This window comes from Papio anubis, unplaced genomic scaffold (genome assembly GCF_008728515.1).
Source record: "Papio anubis isolate 15944 unplaced genomic scaffold, Panubis1.0 scaffold304, whole genome shotgun sequence".
Classification (NCBI taxonomy): Eukaryota; Metazoa; Chordata; class Mammalia; order Primates; family Cercopithecidae; genus Papio; species Papio anubis.
In genome coordinates this window covers 3,765-27,056 of record NW_022163148.1, presented here as the reverse complement: position 1 = coordinate 27,056, position 23,292 = coordinate 3,765, and the positions used below count along the sequence as shown (strand labels likewise).

The window sequence follows — 23,292 nt, the reverse complement described above, 5'->3', positions numbered from 1 at the left end:
AGTATGACAGGATTTCCTTTCTAAGACTGACAAATATTCCATTGTATGTATAGACCACATTTTGTTTGTTTGCCTTCATATTAAGGGTGTGAAAATTTGTTCTCAGAGGCAGCTAAACTATCGGTGACTCTCTTTGGTGATGTTAAGTTTTTTTTCGTTTGTTTGTCTTTGGTTGGTGCTACTAAGCAATGCATCACCTCTGTTCTCCCTGTTCAGCTCTTGGCCCTGCAGGAACTATTTCAGCTTGGACTTGCAGAGTTTTGTCCTATGTCTGCGCAGCCTAGAACTTAGCTACAGACGTATGGTGAATTCCTACATAGTCTTAAGGGTGCCTCTCTCTTGTGAATTACCCTGCCCTGCAAATTCCAGCCATTTAAGCAGCTTAAAACTCCAATCTCTGCCTCCTCATTTTAGTAAGACTGCTGTTCTGTTTAGGATTCATTTTTGTGCTCTGTACTAGAAAGTGGTCCTAGATAGAAAGCTAGGGTGACCATAGCACTCACCTTTGTATTCTCTCAAGGATCACAGTGCTGCCTGTGTGTTCCTGAAAATAGCTGCCTCGTGTATTTTGCCATGTGTAATATTTTGATTGGAGAGTAAGTCTAATGCCATTCTGTCATGACTGGAGGCAGAAATTTTGTTTTTATTTGTTTTTATTAATATGCACTCGCTGTTTCTCTTCTTTTATCCTTATGCAGTCTATCTTGATGATCTTATCCATTCTTAGGAGTTCCAATACCCTTTCTGTTTTCCTTACTTTAAGTTTGTTTTTAGAGATGGAGTTTCACTCTTGTTGCCCAGGCTGGAGTACAATGGTGTGATCTCAGCTCACTGCAACCTCTGCTTTCCAGTTTCAAGCGATTTGCCTGTCTCAGCCTCCTGAGTCACTGCGATTACAGGCGCCCACCACCATGCCTGGCTAATTTTTTTGTATTTTTAGTAGAGACGGGGTTTCACCATGTTGGCCAGGCTGTTCTTGAACTCCTGACGTCAGGTGATTCACCTGCCTCAGTCTCCCAAAGTACCGAGATTACAGGCATGAGCCACCATGCCTGGCCTACTTTAACTTTTTATTAACTTTTCACCTACTAAAAATAAATTACTAAGATGTTAGAATGTATTTGTTTACTTTGCTCTTCTTTTTAGTCATCTTTGCATGTAAAAATAAGACAACAGAAAAAATTTAATGGAATTTCTGATACTGTGAAGGGTAAAGATGATAGCACAATTTGAACAATGTTTTGGGGAAGATGTGGTTATGTCATATTCACAAAACATATCTGGGCAATAGTCCATTTCTCCCATGATTCCAGGCATGCACCCAACAGTCCGTTTCATTATTGCTTATCACTGCCCAAAAGTTCCAAGAAATGACGAAATCAGTCTCATTTGGCATACATTTTTCAGAAGGAAACAAAGCAGAGAAAAAATTCTCAGAGAAATTCATAGCTAGTAACCACTCTCACTTTTATTTTAGTTTCCATAACTGAAATTGCTGGACTTGAGAGCAATTTTTCCTTGCTCAACAGAATTAGGTGACGTGGGGAATCAATTCAATATCTATTTAATGAGCATCTAGAGTATCATGGGGCAAAAAAATAGCAACTTAAAATATTAATTTCTATAGGCAGTCCCCAAATTTGAATCACTTCCTGAAAAATTACTTCTGCTTTTGTCAAGTTTCCTGCTAGCAGTTTAGAGATTGGGCTGTTTCCTGACTGACACATATCCCTTCACACTTCGATAATTTAACTCTCTCAACTGCATGTGAAAGATCTTAGCTGAAGATGACTGACAGTGTTATTTATTCCATGTTAGAGTTGCCTACGGCAACCCAAGCCCAGAATGACTACGGACCACAGCAAAAATGTGAGTTAACCAAGGTAGCATGGAAGACGATGCATAGTGACAGTAGGCTACGGATGAATGGGGCGTAGAATAAGTTTAAAGCAGAGGATGCAGAAGAATCGAGGATAATTTGAGGAAATACTTTTGGTTCAGTTTAAAGTCCAGAGTTGGAATATGAAAAATTGGTGTATGGTACACGATCTGATCTTAGGCCTCAGGTAAACCCTTTTCTAACCATTCACTTCTTTGATCGCATCTTAGAAACCCAACCTAGGGCATTGCCATTATTCCTTCTTGCTCCTCTCTAAAGCGGGAACTTTGTTGGGAGAACTTTATCTCTTTAGCTATATTCGGAGTAACCTTGGACCAGCTGTTTAAAAGTATGGCTGTTTTTCTGACTATGGAATGAGGAGGACACCAATAGTTTTGCTGGTGGATAATACTAAGAGTTTTGTCAGGAAAGAAACTGATTTACACATCTAGATTTTTTTTTTTTTTTTTTTTTTTAACTTCAGTGTTGCACTAGAATGGTGACAGGGAAGAAACAGGGAAGAAAAAGTATCAAGAACACTACAGAGAATAGTCTCTGTGACTGAGGATTTGAAGGCAAAAGAGCCATTTGTACATAGAGCCCCGAGAGAACATTATCTGAGACAGATAGGTAATAGTGCAAATGCCAAAATTAATCCTTGATTTTGTATCTTAGGCAGTAAACTCCCACGAGGTATATTCTTTAGGGTAGTTCCCTAAGCTTTCTCTCTTTTTACTACATAGTTTTACTATTATAATTTTTAATGTCTTTTGAGAATGTTACCTTAATTTGCTAAATCATTCTAGTATACTTGGGATATTTAGACTTATTTCTATTACTATAAATTATACAGCATTGGACATCTTTATTTGTGTAATCTTTTCCTAGTTTTGAATATATCTGTGTTAATTTCTAAGGAATAGAAATATTAAGTTAGAAGTAATGTATATCTCAAAGTATATGTTCAAGGTCACACACACAACTAGGTGATAAATTGGAACCTACTTGGAACTATTTAGAGACTTTCAATATACACCTAAAGTAAATTTAAAAAATTTATTTTACTTCTTGAATTGGCTTGTGGTTACACAAATACAATTATGCTTTGATACCTTTTTTAAATTTAGCATAACACAAGAATGAACGTTTGTGTATTTCATTAAATGTTCTCCTGTGATGCAAATGTCTTTGTAAAAGTTTTACTAGAAATCTAATGCCTTTGGATTCATCAGTCCAAATACTTATTATGCAGAATTCTCTCTTTATGAAGGCATCTCTCATTATACATTTTTTTCTTTAAGAAGTTTAGAATACTCCATAGATACACACATAGATAGAATAATTTATCTAAAATGTAAACAGAAAATTGAAGCCCAAACAGGCAAGTTTAATTTCCTAATTCAAGGTTATTAAACAAAGGAATCAAAATTAGAACTTAAATATCATCTTACTTCATAGAGTTTTGCTCGTTACACGTAATTTCTACACTATCGGACTATGAGATACCTTCGATTTTAAAATAAAGATGTGCTGAAAATACTTCCATTTTTCAAATTTGAAATTTAGATTTAGGTTGTGTGCAACATAGCTAACGTGAAGTAGTGTCCTATGCTTAGAGCATAGGTTTAGGTTGATGTTTTTTTCCATTCCAGAGGCAAACAATGTTATCAGATTCTTGGATGTGCTTGCAGAGGTATTTGTATACCCTGTTCTGCAGAACGTTTCTTTGTCTTGACTATATATCTTACAAAATATTCCATATCAGTTAAAAAAAAAGCCAGTCTTCACTTTATGGATATATCAAAAATGTATTTGACAGGCCTTTTACTGATAGAATGTAGATTGTATTCAGTCTTCTCCTCCTACAAATATTGCTGCCACGAATAAATATGACATTTTGCACGTGTGAGTAGCTGTAGGAAAAATTTCTTAAGGAGAAATTTCTAGGTCAAAGGGTAAATGCCTTTGCCATTTTGGTAGATATTGCCGAATTGTCCTCCAAAGAGGCACCAATTTGTATTCTCACCACCTGAGTATGAGACAGTGTAAGTCACAATTTCAAAGGAAAAAAGCATTCTTTATCTTGATGAATACAGTAAGTTATTTGATACAGGTGTTAGTGGTTACCTTTGACTTTAGAGCAAGTTCCTGATACATCTAGAAAAGGAAACTTTATGGCCTGGATCTCAGTTTCCATTAGGCCAAATTGCTTTAAGATGCGGTATCCTTCCCTGACTTTCTCTTTTCTTTCAACCTATCTTCTGACTCAGGATTGTGCTTTGATTCTCTGTTGTTGCAGCTTCCTCTTCCAGGCCTTCTTGTTCTTGCCTTGTGGCAATAGCTTTGGGGCTTCTGACTGCAGTTCTTATGAGTGTGCTGCTATACCAGTGGATCTTGTGCCAGGGTAAGTGCAAACTTAAACCAAAATTAATCTTTCATTTTACATTATAAAAGCAATATAACATAGCAGGAGCTTTGAAAAATCAAAAAATAATTCAAACAAAATACATCGACATCTTTATACAACTATTTCCTGGGTATAGCCTCCTCATCTTTGACCATGTGCATTTGTGTCAGTGTGTATTTTCTTTTTGTTTTTTGAGACAGGGTCTCCCTCTGTCACCCAGGCTGTGGGTGATAGATTTGTGTGCTGCTATACCAGTGAACCCTGTGCCACTGTACAATCACAGCTCACTGCAGCCTTGTCCTCCTTAGGCTCAAGTGATCCACCTCAGCCTCTCAAATAGCTGGGACCACAGGCACATACCACCATGCCTGGCTAATTTTTGTATTATTATTATTATTATTATTTTTGTAGAGGCATTTCACCATGTTGCCCAGAATGATCTTGAACTCCTGGGCTCAAGGCATTCACCCTTCTTGGCCTCCCAAAGTGCTGGGATTACAGGTGTGAGCCACTGTACCTGACCATATTTTCTTAATAGAACTGCAATCAAGTCCTTTTAAAATTTCTCCCACCTTTCTTTCTTCTAATGCAAGGCTGAGAATAGTTCTTATCATAGTATGCTCAAAATTTTGTATATTGCTTTTTAATTTTATGTTGCCAGAAACATTTTTGTACTGCCATGTGTATTGTGATACTTGAATTTTAATATTAATGATGTTTAACTTTTCACATATAGATATATCATAATGTAATTAAACATATTCTGATTTTTTTTTTTTTTTTTTGCCAGTCTGGTGCTTTCACATTTTCTGAAACTAATTTTTCTAAGTTTAGTTCTTCTAAGTCCTTAAATCTAGTGATCTAGAGGGCTCTCAGTTTATTGTTTTACAGTCTAGAGTCCTAGCTTAGGTTTATGTTTTTAGGGGATGATAGTGACAGATTATACAGAAGTGATTTATTAGGATTCTTTTTTTTTAATTAAAAAAAGTTTTTTTTGAGACAGAGGCTTACAATGTCACCTGGGCTGGAGTGCAATGGCGTGATCTCGGCTCACTGCAACCTCTGCCTCCCAGGTTCAAGCGATCCTCATGCTTCAGCCTCCCATGTAGCTGGGATTACAGGCACCCGCCACCATGCCTGGCTAATTTTTTGTATTTTTATTAGAGACGGAGTTTCACTATGTTGGCCAGGCTGGTCTCGAACTCCTGACTTCGTGATCTGCCCTCCTCAGCCTCCCAAAGTGCTGGGATTACAGGTGTGAGCCACTGCGCTCTGCCGATTTATTAGGATTTTAAGAGTTTAGCTCCAGGGTTTCTACCTCAGATCCAAGTCTGACCTTTGACAAAAAGGAACTCCTAGGGAAGTTGGGAATTTCTAATCCAGGCTGACTAATGTCACAGTCATATGGAAAAAGCACAAATCTATAAGGTGCCAATTTAACAGCTTGATCTCCAAAACTTACATTGGTTGTATGCCAGGTCTTCCTAGAGAACAATTATCTAATATTTATATGAAAAGTACTACTTTCCCCACTTTGTAACTCCCAAATCTAGAGTAGATATATATTCTATTCTGCAATTATATATCTACACATGTGCTCATGGAATATAATGGCTCATACTTGCTCACTGTAGAATTGTGCTTACGGTGAGTTTATGCAAATATGTTTAAGTATTGAAACTGAAGTAGAAAATCAGTAGAATTTTGGAATCTTGGTTGGAATTACCTTGAAAGCATATTCAGTTCCCTTTCATTTTTGATTGTTTGTTTTTGAGACAATGTCTTGCTCTGTTGCCCAGGCTGGAGTGCAGTGGTGTGATCTTGGCTCACTGCAACCTCTGCCTCCTGGGTTCAAGTGATTCTCATGTCTCAGCTCCTAAGTAGCTGGAATTACAGGCGGGTGCCACCATGCCCGGCTGATTTTTTTTGTATTTTTAGTAGAGATGAGGTTTCACCATGTTGGCCAGGCTGGTCTTGAACTCCTGGACTCATGTGAGCCGCCTGCCTCGGCCTCCCAAAATGCTGGTATTACAGGAGTGAGCCACCATGCCTGGCCAGTTTCCTTTCATCTTAACAAAACTATGAGCCAACCATTTTAAAGGAATGCGGATCTTCCGTATTTAAAAGATCTTGGTTAGAACATTCTATCACTTTTCACTTTAGCACCTGTTATGCTTCTCTGCCAGAAAATCCTTTTAAAAAAATATCAACGTAAGTTCTTTTTGCTGAAGTATAAGTGTTTTTTTCCAGTTTTCAACGGTGAGAGTTACATCTGTGATAATAAAAAAGCAAAACCTTTCATTCTAGTTAAGTTTGCTTTTCCTAGTTTCTTTCTTTCTTTTTTTTTTTTCTGCATTTTTGGTTGGGCATTCTGAATGATTCTGCCTGATTTAAGTAATATACATTATGCAATTATGCAATGTATGCACTGAGCAAAGACAGTACACAGACGCATATCATACAAGCACACAGTTATCTGGTGTGTGTATATTACATGTGCACAGAGATCTCTAGCACAAGTAAAGTACTTGCTCCAGAGTTTTCAGGCAGATTGTTCTACATTTTCTTCTTTGCTCCTTCAGTTATAGTCCTATTCTTGTGTAGTGGAATACATACTTAGTAGATGATGAGGGTGGACATTATGAGGTATTCAAATTGAGACCATGCATTGTTACACATTTCTCTAACCCTTAATCTGAAAAGTGGTGGAGCAGGGAAGACCTGGGACTGCCATATTCCATTTTATCTCCCATTTCATTTCCAAGACTGAGTGGTCCATGAAGATGTGAACCAGGTCCTCTTCTTTCCTAGGCTCCAAGTACTCTACTTGTGCCAGCTGTCCTAGCTGCCCAGACCACTGGATGAAATATGGTAACCATTGTTATTATTTCTCAGTGGAGAAAAAGGACTGGATTTCTAGTCTGAAATTCTGCCTAGCCAGAGACTCACACCTCCTTATGATAACGGACAAACAGGAAATGGTAAATGCAAACATGTAGAAAATGTAGGGGTTTTGTTTTTGTTTCTTTTGTTTTTCTTAGCTGCTATTTAAATGGATCATGTATCCTCTTTTGAGGAACAGAAGGAATCTGTGATTTGGGGGGGATACTGTATTCTTCCGCTTCCCTCTTCTTCTCTTTCCTCTTCCTCTACTTCCGCCTTCTTCCCTCTCCTTCCCCACTCTTTACTCTTATGCTGTCTGCTCCAACAAACCTCAGTTACAGCAACCCAGATGCTTGCATAGCATGTAAGTGTGTATGTGGGGCAAGGAGGCAGAAGGATGGTGAGTGTTTTGGAGAGGAATTAGACTTGAAATACAGCTCTAGTTAAAAGAAGTCTTAGGTCTGGAAACATACAGGTCCAACAACAAGGTAGCAGATTGTTGGGTTTTGTTTGTTTGTTTGTTTGTTTCTGAGACGGAGTCTCCCTCTGTCATCCAGGCTGGAGCACAGTGGCATGATCTCGGCTCACGGCAACCTCCGCCTCCCAGGTTCAAGTGATTCTCCTGCCTCAGCCTCCCAAGTAGCTGGAACTACGGGCACCCGCCACCACGCTGGCTAATTTTTTGTATTTTTGTAGAAACGGGATTTCACCATGTTAGCCAGGATGGTCTTGCTCTCCTGACCTCGTGATCTGCCCGCCTCAGCCTCCCAAAGTGCTGGGATTACAGGCGTGAGTCACCGTGCCAGGCCTGGCAGCAGATTCTTATATAGTGGAACTTGGGAGGGAGGGAAAGATAGAGATCACAGGGACAGAGTGATTGTGATAAGGGCTTAAATGCCTTCTTTTAAAAAGTTTTCCCTTTATTCACTGGAATCCAGTAAGTTCCAGACTGCAGTGTCAAGAAAGTTGGGATATAAGCACATGTGTTTGTGTGTGTGTGTGTGTGTGGTGGCCTCCACTTCCTTCAGGCCCCTCAGATCCTTCCTATCCACCCAGCAATCTCTTGGAAAAGAACTTGCTATTGGTCCTAGACCATCTCAAGGCAACACAAGGAATTGACATCCTGAGGTTGCCTAGTATAAAAATCAAATTCTAATTTGTCTACATAAATAACATCTATAAGGAAAACAAGAAATCTTAGTTTCGTCTTTAGCACTAATTTAATACTGATTTTTGTGTTTTGCTATTGTTTTCTGTTTTCTTTTTTGGGGTAGAATCTAGTCACAGAGAACAGTTTATTGAGAATTAAACTATATTAACTTACCTTGGAAAAAATCCAGAGGTTACTCTAAAGCAGCTGGGGATAACATATAGTTCCTAAATTTTATAACTACCTATACAGCTACCTATATAAAGCATACAGATTCTTGTTTTCTGTCAAAGAAACACTTACTCCTTTGGAATTCCACATAGAATCTAAACTCTAAATCATTCCACATATGTGACTAACATTTTTTTTTTTTAAGTCTTCTCTGAGTGAGGTGGCAGAATGCATTGAGTCATACTCATTAAACATGCCATCTTAGTTTTATGGCCTCCAGCAAAATAGCCTTGCTTTCTGGACCTTGTAGCAACCCCTATTCTTATTCTGATATAGTGACTCTGAGGGTTCGAGCTGACTGAAGTAAATAGCAGAAGTGAGCCATGAATTTGAAACATTGAGGGCAAAACTCATAAACAGGAGTCGTGAGTCATAGCACAAGACACTGCCACAGAAAATTGTGGTGTAGCAGCTACTATACATTTCACAGTGTGATCATGAGAGGTGAGGAGGGAAAGAATGAAGGCACAGAACATCTGGGAAAATGGCAATATTGCTGTTTCTCTGAGGTATGCAGAGGAAGGGCAGGATCATTAGAGGGATTTTGTCCCTCCTTTGTTTCCTTACATGCCGCCATTCCTGAGACCATTGTTGAGTAAAACCAGGAGAGTTACACTCACTGCATTTCCAAATTGAGTTTATTTTCTCTTAAGGCTCTGTGGGGCCAGGCCAGTGCTGGAGAGGGTGGAATGTCCCTGCTAGATGTCATAAGTTTGACCTTTGACACTCCCCTGGAATCTTACTTGATTCTCTGCTTTGTTTTTCTTGCTCTGACTTTTGTCAGATTCTGTAGAACCGAATTGACTTTTACCTGACCTGCTGCGTCTCTTGTTCTAGTGTTACTGCTCTTTTGTTCTCAGGGCAAGATTTACATACTATTTTGAGGTATGTACAATGTTTCTAGTATCATACTGGGGTCTGAGCCACTACCAAAAGAGCAAAAAGTAAAAATAAAAAAGAGAGAGCTCTATGGATCTGTTAAAACTGAAGTTTTTCAAACTGGCGTTCCATTGGTGGAAAGTGCTAGAGGATTTAGTTGCTGTATGCAGAATCTACAGGCCTATGGAAAATATCCCTCTCGTGCTGTTAAATGGTCATCTTTCATTGAGATACTTAAGTAGAGTTCACCTCCTATCTTAGATCACTTACGGCAAAGTGTACAATAATAACAGAGGCTACCGTAGATTGAGCACCTGCTTTTTGCCAGGTGTTTTATGTATAGTATTCTTTTGGTTTTTTTCCTCTTTGAGAAGGAGTTTTGCTCTTGTTGCCCGGGCTGAAGTGCAGTGGCACAATCTTGGCCCAATGCAACCTCTGTCTCCAGGGTTCAAGCGATTCTCCTCTTTAGCCTTCCGAGTAGATGGGGTTACAGGCGCCTGCCACCACGCCCGGCCTTTATGTATAGTATTCTTAATCGTCACAGCAATTCTGAAAAATAGAGTTCCACATCCCCATTTTGTTGGTGAATGAGTAAAATTCAGAGGAATTGGCTGGGCGTGGTGGCTCCTACCTGTAATCCCAGCACTTTTGAGAGACTGAGGTGGGTGGATCACTTGAGGTCAGGAGTTCAAGAGCAGCCTGGCTACAATGGTGAAACCCCGTCTCTGCTACAAATGCAAAAATTAGCTGGGCATGCTGTTGCGCACCTGTAATCCCAGCTTCTTGGGAGGCTGAGGCACCCGAATCGTTTGAACCCACGAGGTGGAGGCTGCAGTGAGCTGAGACCGCACCATTGCACTCCAGCTTAGGCAGCAAAGTGAGACAGTTTCAAAAAAAAAAAAAAAAAATCAGAGAATTAATGAGTATAAGTCTAAGGCTACAAATCTGGCAGAGCCAAATTTTAAATTCTACTCTAGTGGGCATGGTGGCTCACACCTGTAATCCTAGCACTTTGCAAGGCCATGGCAAGTGGATTGCCTGAACCCAGAATTCAAGACCAGCCTGGGCAACATGGCAAGACCCTGCCTCTACAAAAAAATACAGAAATTAGCTAGGTGTGGTGGCATGCACCTGTGGTCCCAGCTACTCGGGAGGCTGAGGTGGGAGAATTGCCTGAGCCCAGGAAGTCAAGGCTGCAGTTAGCCATGATCACAGCACTGCACTCCAGCCTGGGCAATGGAGTGAGAGTTTGTCTCAAAAAAAAAAAAAAAAAAATCTACATCAACTCACCTTCAAAGTCACTTATAGAAATATTGTATTTGACAACTTCCAGAATCCATTTTGCACATGTTCAACAAGATAACTTTTTCTACTAATTGTCTTCTGGTTTCTTTTCTATACATATTTAAAATTTTTTTTGAATTTGACATACAGAATGTACATTGTATGACTGTGGAGATTTAAATTTATTTATTGTGATGAAGTCTCACTATGTTGCCCAGTGTGGTCTTGAACTCCTGGGCTCAAGTGATCCTCCCGCCTTGGTCTCCCAAAGTGCTGGGATTATAGGCTTAAATATATTTAAAATAGTGAGATGCTTACTTATTGTCTTTTTTTTTCTCTCTGGGACCTTAAGATTATTCTTGATAGAGAAAATAAAAACAAAATGGAAATTAAATTGCTCTATTATTTTCTCATTTTTGTGTTAACATTATAGCATCAGCCCTTACTCCTTCTTGCCCTTTGAGTATATCTTTAGATGTTTGGATATATTCAAATTCTTGATTTTTCTTGCCATTTTCCCCCCACCAAGCTCAGTTCATCCTGGATGTTGTTAGCCGTGATTCCTTGTAGTTATTGGTATGTTATTTTAAAGTATGTATTCATTAGTGAGTTCCCAGTGAAACTGCTTTGGTTTCTTTAAATCTATTCTGATGTTCCTTGCCCTATAATATCTCTCTTCCTCATTATCATAATTGGAATTATATGATCCAACTTTACTGTTGTAACAACCTCTCATTCAACTTTACCTGTCTTCCTAAACTTGGGATTCCCTGAACTTCTGGCATGGGCTTCTCACATATTTAGGATTTACATCTAATAATACCCAAGTTTTCCTTCTTTGGGTACAGCAATACAAACACTACGGTAACATGGTCACTTTTCTGTATATTTTTAATCGGGTAATGAAAACAGCTTGGTTTCTCTCAGACAGTCATGAGTATGCTTCTACTGTATTTCTTACTAGCTGTGTGAACTTCAGCAACTTTCTTAACCTTTTTGACTCTCAGTTTCCTCATGTACAAAGTGAAGATAAAACTTTCTAGACTGGCGGGGTGCCGTGGCTCATGCCTGTAATCCCAGCACTTTGGGAGGCCAAGGCGGGTGGATCATTTGAGGTTCAAAGTTCAAGACCTGGGCAATATGGTGAAACCCCATCTATACTAAAAATACAAAAATTAGCCGGGCATGGTGGCACATGCCTATAATCCCAGCTACTCAGGAGGCTGAGGCAGGAGAATCACTTGAGCCCTGGAGGCAGAGGTCGCAGTGAGCCGAGATCAGGCCACTGCACTCCAGCCTGGGAGACAGAGTGATACTCTGTCTCAAAAACACAAAAATCTCAAACAACAATATAAAGTCCAGAGCCAAAAATAACTTTTACTTTGCTCTTCTGTGTCCCAAGACACGATTTCAGTAAAAGCTACATCACAGAGTAAATTATGACTTGTTGAATTGAGTATTTTGTTTATGAGGAAATCTGAGATGATATGTCAGAAGATTCAAAGAAATGGCTGGAAACAGGGTAGATGGTAGGGGAACTGTTTTACTCTGGAGGTCTTCACAGTCTGGTAATGTGTGTCTTTTGTCACGCTTCTTTATAATCAGATTAAGCAGCTAGTGTGAACTGCGTAACAAGGGATGGGCATGATAGGCTAGGATATTTCCACTCTTTTTTAACTTGAAAAATTGTGGGAAAATATGCATAACATAAAATTTACTATTTTAACCATTTTCAAGTGTACAGTTCGGTGGCATTAAGTACGTTCCTATTGTACAACCTTCACTACCATCATCTCCAGAACCTTTTCATCATCCCCAGCTGAAGGTCTGTACCTCTTAAACAATAACTCCCCTCCTCTAGCTCCTGGTGGTCACTGTTCTACTTATCGTCTCCCTTGTGGGAATTCCCCTGTCGCTGCTTTCAGGATGATTTTAGCTACGGGTTTGGTGGGACAAAACAGAGCTATACTGTCTAAAAATACCTTTGTGCTATGTTTTTAGGCGTTTTGGAACCCGTTATTTTGTATTTTGCTTTTATCAAATAGTATTATTTCATTCTTGGTTTTTACTAAGCATTAAATTATTCCAGGTAATAAAAAATTGCAACCAGATTTTTTTTTTTTTTTTTTTTTTTTTTTTTTTTAGTCGGAGTCTCGCTTTGTTGCCCACGCTGGAGTGCAGTGGCACAATCTCGGCTCACTGCAAGCTCCGCCTCCCGGGTTCACGCCATTCTCCTGCCTCAGCCTCCTGAGTAGCTGGGACTACAGGCGCCCGCCACCGCGCCCGGCTAATTTTTTGTATTTTTAGTAGAAACGGGGTTTCACCGTGGTCTCGATCTCCTGACCTTGTGATCCGCCCGCCTCGGCCTCCCAAAGTGCTGGGATTACAGGCGTGAGCCACCGCGCCCGGCCTAACCAGATTTTATTTTAGTTTTAAACAGTATTTTTACACATTCTGCATCATTTCACTATTGCTTAAATCTTTTCATAGTCTTAGATAAAATTCTACTAATTTTCAATTGTCATGAGCTATGAGCATGTTTATAGAAATCATTTTGCTTGTGGTCATTTATTTACATTGTATTCCCTAGAATTAAGTTGGCTAATCAAAAGATATGATTTTATAGTTTCAATGTATTGTTAGTTTTTCTTAATATGGGTTGAAATAACTTACATACATTCTGCAAACCATGTTAATTTGGAAGTTTAAGGGATATGCTTTGTGCCTTAATGATATTTTAATTTCAGTTAAAAATATTACATACAGAAGTGTGTGTGGAAGTTATAAATGTTGAACTAAAAAAGCAAAAAAGGAAAAGAAAAGAAAAAGTGCACCTGATTTTGTTTGTTTGGATTTTATCTTCACTTTGCTTTTAGGGTTTGCATTTTTTCTAAAATATAAGCAAACATTACAAACGCTAAGTGACATAACACCTAAGTGTTCTAGCTCACACCTTCTCTGGGTGACAAGAGTTCTCAGTCACCACCTTTACCTATACTTTTGTTGTTGTTGTTTGAGACTCTCACCCAGGCTGGAGTGCAATGGCACAATCTTATCTTACTGCAACCTCCACCTCCCAGGCTCAGATGATCCTCTTATCTCATATCTCAACCTCCCAAGTAGCTGGGACTACAGACATGTGCCACCTTGCCTGGCTAATTTTCATATTTTTTGTATTAACAGGGTTTTGCCATGATGCCCAGGCTGATCTTGAACTCCTGGGCTCAAGAGATTTTCCTGCCTTGACTTCCCCAAGTGCTGGAATTACAGGTGTCAGCCACTGCAGCAGACTAATTTATACTTTCATGCTGTTTCTACAGTTATACTTTCTACAATTTCTACTTTCATGCTGCTTCTATATTCTCTCTCTCTCACTCATACACACACACACACACACACACACACATCCATGAGTACATAGAATAGGTTTTAGCACTATGGTTTTGAAGGCCTCTTCCAAGTGGAAGATTTTCGAGTGAAGGTGCCATAATAAACATTTTCAATATCTAGCCTCACCAATGAGAAGTTGTAAAAGGACTGACTGATCAAGTGACATAGAATTATATGGGTCTTGAGGGTAGTAAATGAGCACAGGATTGGGGTTTGTACGTGGGCATTACCCAATCCTAGCTCTTCAGACTCTAATTGAAGTTTCTGAGCAAATCTTTATCAATTTCTGTGCTTCATTAGCTGCCATTCCTCCTCTTGAAATGAAAGAAAAAGAAATGGACTATTTTTCTCATAATTCCAACGGAGAAATTGGGAATTACTCTTTTATTCCTTTTGTTAATTTTAATTAATTTATTTTTTCAAATATTTAGTTTATAATTTTTGATTCACATATACTCAAATTTTATATACTGTGAATGCAGTAACATTTAATTTTGAGTCTTTTAGATTGTGGCTATCACTACCACACCAATTTTGTGAAAATATTTTTTAAAAATCCATTTTTTTCCTAATTTAAATAATTCTTTAAACAAGTTGGTTAAGAAATGCAAAAATCTTAAGCTATGTTGAAAATTACAGTGTCATTTCATCTGTCGTATACTTCATTCACTCTCCTGTCTACCTCCTTACCCCCAGCATGCACAGTTAAGAGTTTTACAGAGAGAAAGTAAAAAATATAGAGTTTCTGTTCAGAGGGTTTTAACTTCCTGCAGCATAATACCTGATTGTGTGTTCTTTATTTCTATAAATACTTATTAAACCTAATTCTTTTAAAAAGAGATGGGATCTCACTCTGTTACCCAGGCTGGAGAGCAATGGCATGATCATAGCTTACTTCAGCCTCAAACTTCTGAGGCTCAAGTGATCCTCCTCCCTGCCTCTGCCTCCCAAGTAGCTGAAGCTACAAGCACATGCCACCATGACCAGTTGGCTAAATTTTTTAATTTTTGTAAAGATAGAGTATTACGATGTTGTCCAGACTGGTTCTGAACTCCTGGCCTCAAGTAATCCTCTCACCTTGGCCTCCCAAATTGCTGGTATTGTAGGCATGAGCCACTATGCCTGGTCTGCATTTATTGAGTATAATTTTATGTATTTTTCTAACTGCTAGGGATATGGTAGTCAAGAGTTGTTGCTGTTATGATGTTTACATTTTATTTTATTTATTTATTTTTAAGGAAAATGATATTTTAAATTTAATTTTGTTATTAACATTTTTTAAATTGACACATAATTACATATATAGGGTATTTATCTGAAGGAAATAAAATCAGTATGTTGAAGAGATATGTTCACTCTCATGTATATTGTAGCAATATTGACAATAGCCAAGATATGAAATCCACCTAAATGTTCAACAACAAATAAATGGATAAAGAAAACTAACAGAAGAACAGAAAACCAAACACTGCATGTTCTCACTCATAAGTAGGAGTTGAACAATGAGAACACATGGACGCAGAGAGGGGAACATCACACACCGGGTCTGTTTGGGGGTCGGGGGCTAGGGGACGGATAGCATTAGGAGAAATACCTAATGTAGGTGACGGGCTGATGGGTGCAGTAATCCACCACGGCACGTGTATACCTATGTAACAAACCTGCACATTCTGCACATGTACCTCAGAACTTAAAGTATAATAATAAAAAATGAAATAAAGAAAATGTGGTATGTATACACACTAGAATACTAATCAGCCATAGAAAATAATGAAATCCTGTCATTCATAGCAAAATGGATGGAACTAGAGGACACCATGTTAAGTGACATAAACCAGGAACAGAAAGTTAAACACTGCATGTTCTTGCTTATGTGAAAACTAAAAAAAAGTTGACCTCAGAACAGAGGATAGAAGAAGCTGGGAAGGGCTGGGGAAGGGGAGGTTAGGGAGAGTTATGTTAAAGTCTACAAATTACCCCTAGATAGGCAAAATAAGTTCTAGTGTTCTATTGCAGTGGTCTCCAACATTTTTAGCACGAGGGACCTGTTTCGTGGAAGACAATGTTTCCATGGACCTTTTGCGGGGGGGGTGGTTTCAGGATGAAACTGTTCCACCTCAGATCATCAGGCATTAGATTCTCATAAGGAGCAGGCAACCTAGATCCCTCCCATGCGCAGTTCACGATAGGGTTTGTACTCCTATGAGAATCCAGTGCTGCCGCTGATCCGCTGATCTGACAGGAGGCAGAGCACAGGCGGTAATGCTGGCTCGCCCAGCCACTCACCTCCTGCTCTGCAGCCCGGTTCCTAACAGGCCACAGATTGGTACTGTCCATGGCCTAGAGGTTGGGGACCCTTGCTCTACAGCACTGCAGGGTAACTAGAGTTAACAACCATGTATTGTATATTTTCAAATAGCTAGAAGAGAGGATTTTGAATGTTCCCAACACAAAGAAATGGTAAATGTTTGAAGCGATAGACTACTTACCCTGCTCTGATCATTACACATTGCATACATGTTACATGTGCTTTCATTGTCTTTGGCAGAGACAGACAAAACTAAATAAATGAATATGGTGATATGTGCTTTAAAGAAAATGAAACAGTATGATGTTATAGTAAATGTGAATACTATTTTAGATTGGTTAGTTAAGGAAGGCCTCTTTCGGGAGGGAACATTTGAGTTGATATCTAGACCTGATTGACAGCCATGTAGAAGTCTCAGGAAAGATAGTCCAGGCAGAGGGAAAAGCTATGCAAAGACCCTAAAGCAAGAATGACCTTGGCATGTGAAAGGAACAGAAAGAAGGCTCATGTGGCTGGCACCTAGGAAGTGAGTAAATGGTTAGCAGGGGCTAGATTATGTAGGACTGTGTGTACATTATAAGGATTTTAGATTTTATTCTGTGTGAAAAGTGAGACCACTGGAGGACATTAATAAGGGGCACAGAGTGATGAAAAGTTTAGCACTGGGAGAGAAAACTTGGATGATTATTTGATAAGGATCCAATTCTTGGATGAATTCTTTCACCCACATGACCTCGTCTTCTCATCTCTAAAGGTGAGGATAATAATAGTTGCCTACTTTCCAAGATTGTCAAGAATTTCATAACTGGAAAGAATCCTGGAAAATATCTAAGCTAAACGCTCATAAAGAAGTTGAAGCTCAGCCAGAGTAAACCACCTGCTCATCTTCAGATAGAAGGAGGGAGCTAGGAGCCTCCAGAATTTTGTTTCTGTTTTGTTTTCCTGAATGCCACACTGTGTATGTAGTATTTCAAATGATGTTGGGAATGAACGCAGAGGGATTTTGCAAACCTTAGAGTGCAATACAAATGTAAGAGATAATTGTTTTCAGGATACTGGGTTCTGAGAGAACAAAGTCATCATAAGGCATAGATTATTTGGGAAGAAAAGCACTGATAAACAAGTCATACTCATTTTTCAAATGCTTCGTCTAGGAACCACCACAGTCATGTCCTGAATGGAAACAGGACTGAAACCCAGTGAAGAGAAAATAGAGGTTATTCTGACCATGAGAAATAGCACAAAAGATTCCTTTTCTCTCCTGTAGTGTCTTTACTAGAAGTGCAAAGAGGCTTTTTGCCTCTCTTAACTTTATTTTATTTTGTTTTTTTTGAGATAGAGTCTCACTCCGTCACCAAGGCTGAAATGCAGTGGTGCTATCTCGGCTTACTGCAATCTCTGCCTCCTGGGTTCAAGCAATTCTCATGCTTCAGTCTCCCAAGTAGCTGGGATTACAGGCACCCATCACCATGCCTAATTTTTTTTTTTACTTTTTTATTTTTAGTAGAGACGGGAGTTTTGTACCACATTCACCAGGCTGGTCTCAAACTTCTGACCTCAAGTGATCCACTCACTTCGGCCTCCCTAAGTGCTGGGATCACAGGCATGAGCCACTGTGCCTGACCTTCTCTTAACTTTAGAAGAGCAACTCTATTTGTGCTCATGCAGGGTCCAAGTAGGCAAAGAGAGACAGTTAAGAGCAGAGCCCATAAATTCTTACTCTTCAGCAATCATCTTTCAGGAGTGGAATAAAAACAACATCAAAATGGGACATCTGGTGGTATAATAATCACCATAGGCAGTTGAAATTGTGTTGCTTTCTTAGTAGTTTCTAGATAAAAAAGAATATTTTATTCCAAAGGTGTTTGACCAATTAAGCTGTCATTAGAAAATATTGAACGTGTAATTGTTAATTACACCAACACTAAATCCCACAACAGAATTACCTTGGATTATCTTTTTAACCTTTTATTTTAATCTATTTTAATCTTTAATATTTTATTTTATTTCATTTATAGAGGCAATTCTCTTAGGATATAAACTTCTTTATTTGAATGTCAGACTTTGCAGATCGAAGGATCTTTTATCTCTGTTCTGTTGGGTAACATGGCACACATAAGTGGTGTAGCCGATATACCTTTACCTTAAACTTATTCCCTTAAGAATTGTTTTCTTCTTGCCATATACAAGATTGACAAGGACATGGAAAATAAGACTTTGGAAAAAAACCAAGAATATTGCTATAGGTTTAATCATAATTTACATATTTAAGGATGGGAAAGATGACCACTTCTGCAGCAAATGTGGAGCTTCTTTCTTTTGAAATAATCTGAATACCTGTCAGGTGCTCCCTTTAATTAAGGAGAAAATTGCAGTGGAAGGTAGAGATGTAATATTATCTTATTTGCTACATTATAAGAATCCAGATATGGATAGAAAGGTCAATTCTAGGATGCTGCTCCTCTCTACAGTTAACACATCTTTAGAATTAGATGTTAAATGAGAAATTAGTTATTTAGAGTGAATAGTTGTCTTATCTTGGGCTGCTGTAACAAAATACCATAGACTGGATGGCTTAAACAACAGATGTTTCTCTCTCTCAGTTCTGAAGGCTGGAAAATCCAACATCAAGGTTCTCTGGCTTCTGGTGAGGACCTACTTCTGGCTTGCACATGGTTGCCTTTTTGTTGTATCCTCACTTGGCAGAGAGAGTGCTTTGGTCTCTTCTTCCTCTTGTAAGGACACTAATTGCATCACGGAGGCCCCACCCTCATGGCCTTGTCTATACCTAATTACTTGTTAAAGGCTCCACCAGCAGGTATCATCACATTAGGGGTTGGGGGTCAACATACTGATTTTAGGAAGCATTCAGTCCTTAAGAGTGGTGGTGATGGAGGGTGTAAAGCATGCTAGTTTGTCTTTTAATTAATTACTTAACTTAGTATTAGGAATCCAACACGGAAAGGAATAGTTGTTTGACTGTGACACTAGGTCTCGTTTTTGGTTTTCAACCTTTCTCTTAGAGCCTGCTCCAAGATTTCCTCAGTGAGGCCTTTCACTGGGTTGGTCTGAGGAACAATTCTGGCTGGAGGTGGGAAGATGGATCACCTCTAAACTTCTCAAGGTAAGGGGCTTCAAAGGAGTGCCAAGAAAGAGAGAGAAGAAAAAGGAAAGCCAAATTATGATACTTGGGGAATAGATTAAGAAGAGCAGATGGAGAGGAGAGGAAAAAGTGAAAAGGAGAGGAAATAGGGAACAAGGAAGGGAATGAACAATGGGTAAGGGCAAAAAATAAAAGTAAAAAAAGGTGATAACATTTTAAAGAGAGGCTAATGAATAATTTTAATTCTTCTGCCTGAATAGGGAGAAAGAATTTGCCTTTCAACTCCTTTTCTGTGCATACGGCCTCAAGTGATTGACTTTTCTGATTTCTTACAGGATTTATTCTAATAGCTTGGTGCAGACATGCGGTGCCATCAACAAAAATAGTCTTCAAGCTTCAAGCTGTGAAGTTCCTTTACAATGGGTGTGTAAGAAGGTCAGACCTTGATGGATGACCACTCTGTCCTGACCCTCAGATCTGTCATGTATCCCTAAAAGGAGGGAGCTGGCCACTGGCTGTTGGGAAAGCCATGAGTATGTAGTTAGCAAATACTGAACTTGCTCAGATATGGCATTAGATGCAAGACAACCTCCTGGGGATTGATGCCTAACTGATGGATTCTCTTTGAGACTATTTAGATATTATGTGAACAATTTAAAGACCAGATATAAGCAAATTTTTGAAATAGATAAGTTTGTTTTTTGTATTTCTCAGTATGGCAACTAATGCTGCCACTCTCATCCCCATCCCAACCATCTCTGTCAAAAATATACCTTTTTCATATTATATTCTGAGCTAATCTGATAAAATCTATGCCAATATATACTGTTGCTTATGTAGTAGATAAGTATGTTATTGCTGTACTCCTCTAGTACATTACTGATCCCTGATGGTATATTTTTATCCTAACAGTGACTCTTTGCAAATCAAGCTTTGTTCTAAAGAATAAACCTAGCTGGCATGGTGGTGTGTACCTGTAGTCCTAGCTATTTGGGCAGCTGTGGTGGGAGGGTGGCTTGAGCCCAGGAGTTTGAGGCTGCAGTGAGGTATGATTGCCCCACTGCACTCCAGCCTGGGAGATAGAGCAAGACACCATCTCTAAAAAGAAAATAAATAAATAATGCTAATGTGAGAATATAAATTGTGGGAAGTGAGTGAGGGCAAGGTGGTACTTCCCCCTTCTCAGATCTTCACACTTAATGCAAAAATCCGGTCCTAATTGATTTTGTTTGTTTCCTGAGTATACATAGATGTGGTTGAATTAAGCAATGTGTGATTGTATGTTTTCCCTTCTGTGACTGTTTGACCTGCATTTTAATTTCAAGATAGCAGTCAATTCGAGAAGGCATTTTCATAGAGGAAAGTTTACAGAAACACTTTATGTGGTTGGATCACCAGATTATCTTAGGTACTAAGGCCTCAAAAATAAGAAAAACTTTATTATTTCTCCTTAGTAGAGTTTGGACATACATAAGGAGAGAAGGTACAGTAACAAAATAGACCATAATTCTGAAGTGTTGGTGATCCTGGATTGTAATCTTTTTGTCTTTATCTTTCATAGTTGTGTTTTTTTTTTTTTTTTTTTAAAACACGGACTGTATCTTATCTACCACTGTATCCCAAATACCTAAGATGGTGCTTACATTCAGTGATAAATAAATAAATGGATGAGTAAAAAAAAAAATGAAAACTGTTCATTCTAGTTATTTCTGTTAGCCCGTAAATTAGAGGAATTAAAGATGAGAAAAACAGTATATCCTAATCCTCCCTAACTCACCAGTATGAGTCTTCAGTAGCTAACTCTAAAAAGGCAAAGGGCCAGTTAATCTGGATACAGTGCTCATAGAAGGAAGTCGTGGAAACAAGCTCCTGTCTCCTAGTGATCTCTTTCCTTTGGTTCTGGTGCAGGAAGTGTCCCTGAGTTACGGATATGACGGTAGTGACTCTCACTTCATTAAGGATGTAATGAGAGCGATTCCATGTGGGCCATGGCTTGGCTACTGCAGGGTGGACAATTTCATTTACTTGTTGAAAGAGAAGAAAAGGAGAACTACAGCCGGGTCTTAAATTCTCACCTGAGCAGGCAGGATGTGTGCAGACCTCCTCTGTGACTAGGGTTCAGGCCTTTTATAAGGATTTATCCACCTATTATCAGAACTGGGTGTGGTTCTTCATTGCTTTGTCTCCCTTAAGGTTGTTACAAGAGAAGTAACAGTTTACTTCCTGGTTGCTTATTTATTCCTTAGACTTATTTATGAAGGGCTGGGGTCAGTCAGTAACTCAATTCTTGTACCTTACCTAGTGAAATAAAGTTTGGTAAAACTAGAAATGAACAGTTGTTTTGATTAGCACTTACATTGCACAGCGGACTCCTTTGATGGACATTATACATTAAACATATCTGGGACATTCAGTGTTTGGAATAAGACATTTATTAAAGATTATAACAGAGCAGTCACAAAAATTAAAATGAAGAAAATCCAGGAACACACAGAAGGAGGCGGAGCAAGAAGCCTCCACCGATTTTTCCCCTGTAGGAATACAAATGAAACAATTATCCGCACAAGAAAGCACCCTTGTAAGAACCAAAAATCAGATGAGCAGTCACAGTACCTGGTTTTAACATCAAATCAACAAAAGAGGCACTGATGAGGGCAGGAGAGACAGTCTTGATTTGCCAGTGCCACCCCTTCCCCATCTCCCAGCAGCACAGTGTGGGGTGGAGAGAGAGTCTGTGTTTCGGGGAGGAAGAGTGCAGTGACTATGGGACTTTGCAGTGGAACTCAGTGCTGCCCTGTCAAAGCAGATAGCAACGTGGGACAGAATTTAGCCATTGCCCACAGAGGGAGCATTTAGACCATCCCTAGCCACAGGGGAATGGCCCATCCCAGTGGTCGGAACCTGAGTTTCTGCTAGTCCCACCACTGCAGGCTACAGCACTCTGGGATCCTAAATAAACCTCAAAGGCAATCTAGGCTACAAGGACCACAATTCCTGGGCAAGTCCTGGTGCTATGCTGGGCTCAGAGCCAGTGGACTTGGAGGGAACGTGACCTAATGAGACCCCAGCTGGGTAGCCAAGGGAGTGCTTGTGTAACCCCTCCTCCAACCCCAGGCAGTGGCACTTGCAGCTCTGGGAGAGACTCCTTCCTTCCACTTGAGGAGAGGAGATGGAAGACTAAAGAGGACTTTGCCTTGCAATTTGGATACAGCTCAGCTAGAGAAGGATAGGGCACCACCACGCAGAGTCGTAAGGTCTCTATTCTGGGACCTAGTTTCTGGATGATATTTTAAGACACACTCTGGACCAGAAGCAACATGCTGCCTTGAAAGGAAGGACTCAGTCCAGGCAGGATTCATCACCTGCTGACTAAAGAGCCCTTTGGCCCTGAATAATCAGCAGCAGTACCCAGGCAGTATTTGCCATAGGTATTGGGTGAGATCCAGTGTCATGCTGGCTTTTGGTGTGATCCAGCACATTCTTAGCTATGGTAGCCATGAGGAGAGACTCCTTCTGCTTGAGGAAATGAGAGGGAGTTTGGACGTAGATAAGGAGAGATTTAACCTAAGACTAATGGGGACTTTGTCTTGCAGCTTAGGTATTAGCTTGGCTACAGTGGAATAGAGCACCAAGTAAGCACCTGGGGTCCTCGATTCCAGGCTCCTGGATAGCATTTCTGGACCTGCCCTGGGTCACAGGGGAGAGAGCCCATTGCCCTGAAGATAGAGACCCAGGCCTGGCAACATTCACCATAAGCTTACTGAAGGGCCCTTGGGCC

At 39.5% G+C, this 23,292-nt stretch overlaps 1 protein-coding gene across 4 annotated transcripts; it reads left to right on the top strand.

The window, feature by feature from the left end:
* Positions 1 to 1,665: 1,665 nt before the first annotated feature.
* On the top strand, positions 1,666 to 21,198 carry LOC101025663 (killer cell lectin-like receptor subfamily G member 1). 4 transcript variants are annotated; one of them, XM_021922005.2, is made up of 6 exons: positions 1,666 to 1,869; positions 4,179 to 4,283; positions 7,098 to 7,157; positions 19,015 to 19,058; positions 19,435 to 19,535; positions 19,850 to 21,198. In XM_021922005.2, exons 1-6 carry the CDS (start codon positions 1,788 to 1,790, stop codon positions 19,959 to 19,961), a joined length of 504 nt encoding a protein of 167 aa, XP_021777697.1. In that variant the 5' UTR covers positions 1,666 to 1,787; the 3' UTR covers positions 19,962 to 21,198. The 4 variants fall into 4 exon arrangements, with proteins under 4 accessions (XP_021777697.1, XP_009178421.1, XP_003905995.1 ...); XM_003905946.5 differs by lacking the exon at positions 19,015 to 19,058 and having other exon boundaries at positions 1,672 to 1,869; positions 7,098 to 7,267; XM_017945641.3 differs by lacking the exons at positions 1,666 to 1,869; positions 19,015 to 19,058 and adding an exon at positions 1,876 to 2,066 and having other exon boundaries at positions 7,098 to 7,267.
* Positions 21,199 to 23,292: the final 2,094 nt, after the last annotated feature.